The following is an 11,270-nucleotide window of genomic DNA, read 5'->3' on the forward strand; positions in this document are numbered from 1 at the left end:
ATGAAAGGTTCAAGTACCTTTCGTGGGCAACCTCTCTATCATGTATAGCACGAGAACAGGCTGAGTTAGACCAAGGTTTAAAAGGTTTAGGTTGAAATAAAGAATGAGGAATGAATTCTCCATGCCAGACACTATCACCGATGTTTTGGGCGCATAGTATGTGTTTTAGTGGATGTTAGATGTTTTTAGGTATATTTTACGTATCTTACTTGTGGTTTGGAGATGTATTTGAGTGTTTGGGTGTGTTTTAAATGTGTTTGCCGGATTACTGCGAGGGGTTGTTTGTTATTTAGAGCGTGTTACGGGTTAGTTTGGAGTGTTTTAAATGGTTTAGGTGTGAGTAAAAGGTCTTTTGTGCGTGGGGCATGGTCTTGGTGTATATTATCTGATTGTTTCTTATGAAGTGTGTGCGTGTGTGTGTATTTACCTAGTTGTAGTTTTACAAGGCCTGCTGGGCTTTATGCTCTCGTGTGTGTGTGTGTGTGTAGAGAGAGAGAGAGAGAGAGAGAGAGAGGATATTCTGAGGTTTCAGGGTGTTTTGATTGTGGGATTATTGTGGGTTTTAAGTGCTCTGGGTGTGTGGGAATGGGTGATTTGGTGTATACTAGGTGTTTCTATAGGAAGTTTTTGAGGTGTTGCGTGGTGTTTTGAGCGTGGTTTGCGTTAGTTTTGAGTGTTATGCAAGTTTTGGGCATGCGTGGTGTGTTTGGGAAGTGTTTTGTGGTATCAGGATGGTATTGGTGAGTATTGTGTGTTTCTAGTGAGTTCTAAAGGTATTTGTTGATATTTTGAGGTATTGCAAAGTGTTTTGGCCAAGTTTTGATTGTTTTAAGTGTTTTGGGTGCATGAGAGCGGTGTTCTGGGTATGTTTGGACGTATAAGTGGGTTTATTGTGCGTAAATGCATACATACATACATACATACATTGATATTTCCTTAGAAAAATTCCTTGACAAAGCCGAATTCCTGTAGACTTCTCTAGAAATAGACTTAAATGAGGACAGAGGAGCCATGTAAAGCATCAGATAAATGTAATGGTGAGTTTTATTTAGTGGTGCTGTTGTGTCACCACTACCATCACCACCACCATCATCATCATTATCAGCACAAACACAGCGTCTGCGGCGGGGGAGGCGTGTGGCGACTGGTGGACTGGCTGTGGTGATGTGGTGGTGACATGCTTGGCGCCACATTGTACTGGCCCAACATTGCCTGGTGAGTGTGTTGTGCTGTGTTGTTTGAGAGTGTGCTGTGTTGTGTGTGTTGTTGAGTTGGCGCTTGCGTGAGTGAGTCACTACCTCTTCAAGCAGTACATTTATGGAATTGCACCAGCAGCTCACTGTTGGATGATGACCTGTTGTGAATGAATCTACACTTTGTTTCCGTCGTAGATCAGTACTTGTTTTTTTTTTTTTTTTTTTTTTTTATTTCCTCTTCCCCTATCCCTTACGAATCACCGCCACTGCTGTTCACCGCTAGCTGCTCCGTCCTATTGTAACTTATCTATTTAACCCTAACTCTAACGTAACTTAACCTAATTGAGGCGACACACACCCGCTGATACTTCCTCATGACAAATTAACTTTCTCTAACCCAACAAAACTTATGTAATCAAAGCAAACCAGCTTAACCTGACTACGAATGCTAAGAAATTAATATGAAATCATTATCTTATTTCTCATTGTAAAAATCCAGTGATACAGTGGAAATATTTGAGGCAATATCCTGCCTGTTCACACATCTTCCATAGACTTAACTTAATTTTGTTATTCAATTCTACGAAGGGAAGCATGAAATTCTTACCTTTGACAAGTACGTAGTAGTGTTTGAAACTTAACTCCTTTTTTTTTTTTTTTTTTCAGTTCTATGAAAGGAAGCACAAAATTTGTGCCTCTGACAAGTAATAATGCTTGTGACTTGCCTTCATTTTTTTTCAATTCTTAACCTTAATTTGATATGGGATGAAAAAGTGCAGCGAATATTCTTGAAAAAAGAAGAAAAACTAATCAAGTGTGTTATGATTTGAATGTCTTAACCCCTTCAGTACCATGACATATTTTCATATTCATTCTTCTTACTGTTTGACAATTTTACATGGCTTCAGAAAACCGTATGGAGGATTAGAATAGTGGAGACTGGCTATTAATCTTCTGACCTCCATAGAGCCTTCCTAATGTAAATAAAATTGTCTAATCACACCCAAAACTCATGGTAAATATGCATCCCAGTATTGAAGAGGTTAATTTTCTAGATAATTGAAGTAATCTCACGCTACATATTTTCATTTATTATGACGCTTTTTTCTAAATCATGGTGTGTGAAATGAACTAGCTAGCTGTCAAATGGTCCATGTGTTTGTCTTGTGTAAGGTTTTTTTTTTTTCTAATTGATATGTTTTTTAATGTTACATCAGGTGTTAGTGAAGATGCCCAGAAATTTGATAGTTAATATTTGGTAATCATAGTCTTGTGCCATTGTTTTCATGTATTATCTATGAATAGTCAAAATTTCCATGTGTATCTATGAGCCATTGTTTTGCTTATCCCTTCATCTCTGTTGTCTTCTTTCGTCCAGCCTTTCCACCTCACTGAATGTGATGGAAATACTCATTGCATACTAACTTTATTTCTCACCAAGTTGTGACTGTGATTATTTTTAAACTTTCAAAAGATAGTGGTGTTCATTGCCTTTATCAGTGTTTATAAGGTGGTGATAATGATGATGGTGGTGATGATGATGATGAATACTGTTATTATTATTTTCTCCTTTCTTTCTTTTTTATCATTATAACTGTTATCACCACTAGTATTATGACTATTTGAAAGACGGTAATAGTGATGGGGATGATAATTACATACTCTCATTATTATTTTGTACTTTCTTTCTTTTTTATCATTATAACTATTAAAATTGCTATCATTATTATTTGAAAGATGGTGATGCTGATTACTCATCATTATTATTAACATGCCTTTTTCACTTATTCTTTCTTATCATCTCCATTAATCTTTAGGGGAACTGGCAATCAAGTGGGCCTTTTTTTATTTTATTTATATATATATATATATATATATATATATATATATATATATATATATATATATATATATATATATATATATATATATATATATATATATATATATATATATATATATATATATATATATATATATATATATATATATATATATATATATATATATATATATATATATATATATATATATATATATATATATATATATATATATATATATATATATATATATATATATATATATATATATATATATATATATATATATATATATATATATATATATATATATATATATATATATATATATATATATATATATATATATATATATATATATATATATATATATATATATATATATATATATATATATATATATATATATATATATATATATATATATATATATATATATATATATATATATATATATATATATATATATATATATATATATATATATATATATATATATATATATATATATATATATATATATATATATATATATATATATATATATATATATATATATATATATATATATATATATATATATATATATATATATATATATATATATATTTTTTTTTTTTTTTTTTTCTCCCCAGCTTTCCCTCTTGCATAAAAAGAAATACCTATCACTACTACTATTATTATTTGAAAGTCAATGCTCACCTTTCTGACCTCCTTTCTGACCTCCTCTCATGTCCAAAGAGTGAAGGCAGAATGCTGGAGGAGCGGGTCACCTTCCCCCAGCGTGTTGGGTCGGCTAGATCAACTAGGTCAGGCTCTGGGTCATCCAGGGTCAGCTCGGCAAGAGTGGCGGCCGGGCGGATCAGTTCGGCACGCCCTTCAGACACCAGGCGGCCCAAGCTACACACGGGCCGTCCCTCCTCTGCTCCCCCGGCCCACAGCCCCCCGACCTCGCCAGCCCAGGGGTGGTTAGTGGGCCGGCTTGCTGCTCATGGCCAACACCGCATCCATGATGTGGCCCACCTCAACCTGCGGGTGGAGGGGAAGTCGGTGTGTGTGTGTGTGTGTGTATTTACCTAGTTGTAGTTTTACAGGGCCTGGGCTTTATGCTCATGTGGCCCCATCTCCATATCTACACTTATCCAATCTTACTTTAAAAGTATGCACACTCGTTGCTTCATTCAAACTGTTCCACGTCTCAATACATCTTTGCGGGAAACTATACTTTTTAATATCTCTTACACATCTTCCCTTCCTCACCTTCTTACTATGCAATCTTGTGCTTCGACTGGCATATTCTGTGTGTGTGTGTGTGTGTGTGTGTGTGTGTGTGTGTGTGTGTGTGTGTGCAAAAATATATAGTAGTTGTAAAGCATGTTTAAGAAAGTGTTTGTAATTCACCTTTGTCGCCTGCTGGTCACCCAGCCAGTCTTTTCCATTACGGAGTGAGCCCAGAGCTCATAGACCGATCTTCGGGTAGGACTGAGACCACAACACACTCCACACACCGGGAAAGCGAGGCCACAACCCCTCGAGTTACATCCCGTACCTGTTTACTGCTAGGTGAACAGGGGTTACACATTAAGAGGCTTGCCCATTTACCTCGCCGCCTCCGGGACTCGAACCCGGACCCTCTCGAGTGTGAGTCGAGTGTGCTAACCACTACACTACGCGGTGTGTTTGAGTGTGTGTATTTACCTAGTTGTAGTTTTACAGGGCCTGGGCTTTATGCTCGTGTGGCCCCGTCTCCATATCTACACTTATCCAATCTTACTTTAAAAGTATGCACACTCGTTGCAGACACTACTTCTTCATCTAAACTGTTCCACGTCTCAATACATCTCTGCGGGAAACTATATTTTTTAATATCTCCCAGACATCTTCCTTTTCTCAGCTTTTTACTATGCGATCTTGTGCTTCGGATGTCATATTCTTCTCTCAGGATCAGTTTCTCATTATCCACTTGGTCCATTCCGTTGATCAATTTATAAACTTGTATCAGGTCTCCTCTCTCCCTTCTTTGTTCCAGGGTTGGTAGATCCATAGCCTTTAGTCTCTCCTCATATGTCATCCCTTCAAATTCTGGAACCATTCTTGTAGCTATTTTTTGTAGCCTCTCCAATTTCCTTATGTGTTTCTTTTTATGAGGGGTCCACACTACTCCTGCATGTTTGTGTGTGTGTGTGTGTGTGTATGTGTGTGTTACAATAAAGATGATAGTGATCGAGTGCAACCTTTTCCATTGGTGCCATCGTCATCATCAGATCCGGTCGGTGTCATACACTCCGCGTCGTCAGCAGCCAGTCAGTCGGGGCTCAGTGAGGGTAGTGTCCAGTCACGCCCAGCCCAGCCAACTGCGGCGCAGACAGGTGGGTGGTGGGTGCTAATGAGGGGTGTGGCAAAATGGGTGTTGGGTGGGTAGGTGGGTGCTGATGAAGGGTGTGGCAGAGTGGCTGTTGGGTGTGTAGGTGGATGTGTGGATGGGTGAATGGGTGAGTGATATGGTTGGATGTGTGGGTGGGAGGGTAGATGGGTGGGTGGTGAGGTGGGATTGTGGGTAGGCAGAAGAATGAACGTGTGCACTTACTCACTCACTCAAAATTGTCATTCTGGCAGTTCCTGTCTGTGCACAAGGCCGGTGGATGTGAGAGGCGGGGAGAAGCTGCAGTGGCAGCAGCAGCAGCTGCACATTCTAAGGGAGACATGAGGGCAGCAGCGGCAGCAGCAGCAGGCTTTGGCTCCACTTACACAGTGGTGTGTTTGGACCCTGAGCAGGCCGGGGAATGTGGTGGTGGCCCAGCTCACCTTGGTGCAACCTTCACCAAGGAGGAGGCCCCGGCCTTCCTTAGAGAAGGCCTAGGGTCCACCTACACCCTGAGGAGTGGCCAGAGGCTCTCTCCACACTCCCCCAGCAGTAGTGACTCAGACCTCCAGGTGCTGGCCAGGGGGGAGTATGAATACAGCGTACCCCCCATGGCCCCTGAGGGAAGGGGAGGGTACTGGGGGCCAGGTGGGGGTCGAGAGGACCTGAGCCGGGTGACAGCGGGTGATACGACCTCCAACGAAGACTCGGAGAGCACTGTGATGAGCCTGGGCCGCCGCATCCAGCTGATGGCAGCAACGGGGCCAGGCATTGCCCCAGCCACTGCCCCAGCCTGGGACACTGAGTGGCGGACACTGCTGCAGCAGAACCACCAGCTGCTTCTGAGGCTGTCTAGCAGGGAGGACCTGCGGGCTGAGGAGCAGCAGCAGCAGCAGCCCGACACACCCCGCAGTGCCCCAGTGCAGGACAGTGCTGTGCAGACTCTGCTGCCTGATGCCGGCCCTGAGCCACCCATCCTGTCAGGGTCTGAGGCGGGGGAAGAGGTGCTGCCGCAGGATGAGGAGGCCGTCCCGCCCCATCATAGCCCGGAATGTGTGCTGGAGGATATTGTGGAGGAGTCCAGCCTCAGTGACCACTCCTCCCCACGCACCACTACACTCCTCCACTGCCGGGGCAAGGCTGCCTCACCCCCGCCCTGCACAGACTCACCCCCATCCCACTCCAAGCAGGCCCTGCACTGCCCCAGCAGCCCTAACAGCCCCACTCTGTGCTATGATAGGACATCCCCAGGTCTTGATGGGGAAGAATCCGTCCACTTCCTATGCAAGTCCCCTGCCCTCCCACAGGACAGCTTCCAGGGCCCCCTCAGTGCCTCCCCTCTGCCCCAGGAAGCTCCCTACCCACCCAGACAGTCTCCATCCAGTGTGGGCCAAGACACAGACTACCTGTGGCACTTGTCTCTCCCCCCAGACAGACTCCAGGGTGGCGGTGAGGACTGCCCTCTGCTGGAAGAGGCATCCCCTCACCCCCAACACTGCTCCTCTCCCACCATGGAACACAAGCCACAGACCTTGAAGCATGTCTTGCAGGCTGAGGACACAGACACACAGAATAGACCTTCCCTGCCCACAGCCTGCCCCACCACCCTCCCACCACCCGCAGGAGACCAGGACGCTACCCTTTGCACCCAAGACTTGCCCACCAGACCGTCCTATACTGACTCATCCTGCACGGCTGACCTGCCAAGCTATCGTGCTGGGGCTGTCACCACCTTCATCATGCGATCTCGCTTCTCAGGCCAGGACAAGCCAGCATTACTATGCCCCCAGCCCTCCAAGGACCTGCTGGAGGCACTCAGGATGATCGAGGACGAGGAGAAGAGTGCCACAGTCGCAGAACCACCTGAAAGAGACTGGAAGGGCTGTAGTGGGAAGACAGTGGCATCCTCAGCAGTGCCCTCAAGTCCTTGTCAACCCACATGTGAAAAGGAGGGTGCTGCTTCTCTTCCGGTGCTACAGGTGTTGGCCGAGAAGGTGTTCCTTTTTACGCAGGACCTGGTGGAGCGGTGGAACCTGGTGGAGCACAGTGGTAGGTGGCTGTGTGGGGGATGCATTGGGTGCTGGTGGCAGTTTGTGTATCACTTATTGTTTTGGGTAGTTAGGACTTTTAATTTCATGTTTTTAACCCCTTTAGTACCATGACACATTTCCATATTGATTCTGCTTACTATTTAGTGATTTTATACAGCTTCAGAAACTCATGTGTGGGATTTAAATAATGAAGACTATAGCCATTAACCTTCTGACTTCATTGATTCTTCCTAATCTCAATAGAATGGTCTAATGGTACACAAATCTCAAGGTAAAAATGTCTCCACATCGAAGGGGTTAATCTTGACTTGTGCCTTTTATTGGTTTGTATTATCTCAGGTTAGCACTTATATTTCATGGTTCTAATCTTAACTTTTTATTATATTGTTTGGTGGCTGGTGGGTGGGGGGGGTCATTCCTTTGCATTGAGTGATGAACATGAGAAGCTAAACTGTTGAATTGCACTTGGAATGTTGATGTTAACTCTTCACTATTTGGCTTTTTTCCCTAAATACTAGCCACTCAGACATGTTTTCTTTGCTCTACAGCCACCTTCAAGTTTTTTACTTGGTAGAAACTGTAAAATCTGTTCTTTTCACATTGTTTTCTGTTTATAAAGAGTTCCTACATTGGTTTCAGTTGTGTTGCTCTTCTAATGTTTGTCTTCTTTGGGTTATGCATTCCTCCCCTTCATTTTGTAGTTTGGTGAAGGTCATCTAACAAGCTTACACACCATTACCACCACCCACACCACGTGAAGACGTCAAAACACCAACTCCACTAACACCCAACACCACACTTCACTCATAACGCCCAACACCACTCTAATCTAACGTAATCTAATGTAACCTAACCTAACCTAAACTAAACCAACACCACCCTGACCTGACCTGACCTGACTTGATCTAACCTAACCTATCCTAACCTAACCTGACTTGACCAACCCAACCCAACTCAATCCAACCCAACCCAACCCAACCCAACCCAACTCAACTCAACTCAACTCAACTCAACTCAACCCAACCCAACCCAACCCAACCCAACCCAACCCAACCCAACCCAACCCAACTCAACTCAACTCAACTCAACCCAACCCAACCCAACCCAACCCAACCCAATTCATCTCAACCCAACTCAACTCAACCCAACTCAACCCAACCCAACCCAACTCAACTCAAGTCAACTCAACTCAACTCAACTCAACCCAACCCAACCCAACCCAACCCAACCCAACCCAACCCTACCCTACCACAGGCACTCAGAACAACATAAGAAAGTGAGGGAAGCTACAAGAAGCTGTCAAGCCTACATATGTCAGTCCTTATGTGAATGTGTCTATCTATTTCCACCTATCAATTCTTATATCTCTGTAATCTTCTCCCTACTGACTTGAGCTTGTATGCTTAAACACTTCTGTGATTCACCTTCGCTATTTCAAAAGGCTTTATTTAAATATACACAAGTTTTTAAGGTGTTTTTACATTTCTAGAGGCAGATTGATAAGATTTCTGCATTATTAACTGGAGAAACACTCTTAAAAACCCGACTAATCATCTCTGTGGCCTTGGTAAACAGTCATGGTGAGAGAATCAAGTATTTTTAAGCAAGTTTGTACGTATCTAGAGGCAGAGTGACAAGATTTCTGCATTATTAACTAGAGAAACACTCTTGAAAACCCCACTAATCATCTCTGTGGCCTTGGTGAGAAGAGTAAGTGTTTCTGAATGTGGATTTACCACCAACACTGACCTCTCACACTTCACTCTCTGCATTCTTTCTCCATCAGGGAGCCGTGAAGAGTTACTTCGTCAGATAGCAGAGGCAGAGCAGCAACTGGAGGCCCTGTGTGTGACGGAGGGGTGGAAGCGTGACCCATCCGCCAGCCCAGAGCTCCACCGTGGCTGTGAGGAGCGGTTGCAGCGGCAGCGGGCAGAGGCAGATGGCCGGATACAGAAGAATTTAGAGCTGATTCGGAAGTTGATGGATGACAAGAGGCGGTTGACAGAGGAGGTGTGTGTGTGTGTGTGTGTGTGTGTTTCACTGTTTGATCTGCTGCAGTCTCTGACGAGACAGCCAAACGTTACCCTACGGAACGAGCTCAGAGCTCATTATTTCCGATCTTGGGATAGGCCTGAGACCAGGCACACACCACACACCGGGACAACAAGGTCAAAACTCCTCGATTTACATCCCGTACCTACTCACTGCTAGGTGAACAGGGGCTACACGTGAAAGGAGACACACCCAAATATCTCCACCCGGCCGGGGAATCGAACCCGGTCCTCTGGCTTGTGAAGCCAGCGCTCTAACCACTGAGCTACCGGTGTGTGTGTGTGTATTTACCTAGTTGTATTTACCTAGTTGTAGTTTTACAGGGCCTGGGCTTTATGCTCGTGTGGTCCCATCTCCATATCTACACTTATCCAATTTTTCTTTAAAACTATGTACACTCTTTGCTGATACCACTTCCTCACTCAAACTGTTCCAAGTCTCAACACATCTTTGCGGAAACTAAATTTTTAACATCTCTCAGACATCGTCCCTTCCTTAGTTTCTTACTATGCGATCTTGTGCTTCTAAAGTCATATTCTTCTCTCAGGATCAGTTTCTCATTATCCACTTCATCCATTCCGTTAATCAATTTATAAACCTGTATCAGATCCCCTCTCTCTCTTCTCTGCTCCAAGGTTGGTAGATCCATTGCCTTTAGTCTCTCCTCATATGCCATCCCTTTAAATTCTGGAACCATTCTTGTAGCCATTTTTTGTAGTCTCTCTAATTTTCTTATGTGTTTCTTTTTATGGGGAGTCCACACAACTCCTGCATATTCCAATCTAGGTCTTATTTTAGTACTTATCAATTTCTTCATCATTTCCTTGTCCATATAGTGAAATGTGTGTGTGTGTGTGTGTGTGTGTGTGTGTGTGTGTGTGTGTGTGTGTGTGTGTGTGTGTGTGTGTGTGTGTGTGTGTGTGTGTGTATTTACCTAGTTGTAATTTTACAGAGCCTGGGCTTTATGCTCGTGTGGCCCCGTGTGTGTGTGTGTGTGTGTGTGTGTGTGTGTGTGTGTGTGTGTGTATGTATGTATGTATGTATGTATGTATGTGTGGATGACGAGAGGAGTTTGTTAGTGTGTGGATGACAAAGGTGTGTGTTTATGCATGTGTGAATGAGTGAGTGGTTGAACCAAATCTAACCCAACCTAAGAGTGAGTGAGTGTGAGTGTGTGAGTGAATCTAACCTAGCCTAACCTAACCTAAGAGTGAGTGAGTGAGTGAATGAATACCCTTCTAAAACCATCCCTTTGGGGTGTGTGTGTGTGTGTGTGTGTGTGTGTGTGTGTGTGTGTGTGTGTGTGTGTGTGTGTGTGTGTGTGTTGATGACAAAAGGTGTGAATGAGTGAGTGAATCAAATCTAACGTAACCTAACATAAGAGCAAGTGAATGAGTGAGTGACCTTCTAAAACCACTCCTTTTTGACCAGTGTGAGCGTCTGGACCAGCGCACCAAACAATCAGAGAAGCGACATGCTGACCGTGTGAAGGCCACTGAGGAAAGACACAGCCAAGAGCTCCGATCACTGAAGGAGCGCCTCACCATATCGGAGCAGGAGCGTCGGGAGAAATGGACAGTACAGAAGACACGGGCAATCAGGGAGTCCACACACCGGAGCCTGGAGACAAAACTGAAGGATATGGGGGCCAAACATCGCGACGAAGTGAGTCTCCTGAAGGCACAGCACTGGGAGGCTTTGAGAGAGGCTGAGGAGAAGCACCGGGCAACTCTGCAGGCTCAAGAGGAGGAGCTCAAGAGGAAGTTTGAGGAGGAGAAGGAAGAGG

At 43.7% G+C, this 11,270-nt stretch overlaps 1 protein-coding gene across 3 annotated transcripts in view; it reads left to right on the top strand.

The window, feature by feature from the left end:
- The first annotated feature begins 1,086 nt into the window (after window positions 1-1,086).
- LOC123512080 overlaps window positions 1,087-11,270 on the top strand; it is a 12,833-nt gene continuing 2,649 nt past the window's right edge. For 2 of the 3 annotated variants that reach the window (XM_045268277.1, XM_045268279.1), the window contains exons 1-6: window positions 1,087-1,215; window positions 3,761-4,069; window positions 5,284-5,388; window positions 5,636-7,430; window positions 9,219-9,442; window positions 10,916-11,270. The exon at window positions 10,916-11,270 is cut by the window's right edge and continues 34 nt beyond it. In XM_045268277.1, the coding sequence (XP_045124212.1) occupies window positions 3,773-4,069; window positions 5,284-5,388; window positions 5,636-7,430; window positions 9,219-9,442; window positions 10,916-11,270 (2,776 nt within the window). In that variant the 5' untranslated portion in view covers window positions 1,087-1,215; window positions 3,761-3,772. The remainder of the gene's footprint in view (window positions 1,216-3,760; window positions 4,070-5,283; window positions 5,389-5,635; window positions 7,431-9,218; window positions 9,443-10,915) is intronic. The other variant, XM_045268280.1, reaches the window with a different exon arrangement.

The sequence above is a fragment of the Portunus trituberculatus genome, chromosome 32 (assembly GCF_017591435.1).
Source record: "Portunus trituberculatus isolate SZX2019 chromosome 32, ASM1759143v1, whole genome shotgun sequence".
NCBI lineage: Eukaryota > Metazoa > Arthropoda > Malacostraca > Decapoda > Portunidae > Portunus > Portunus trituberculatus.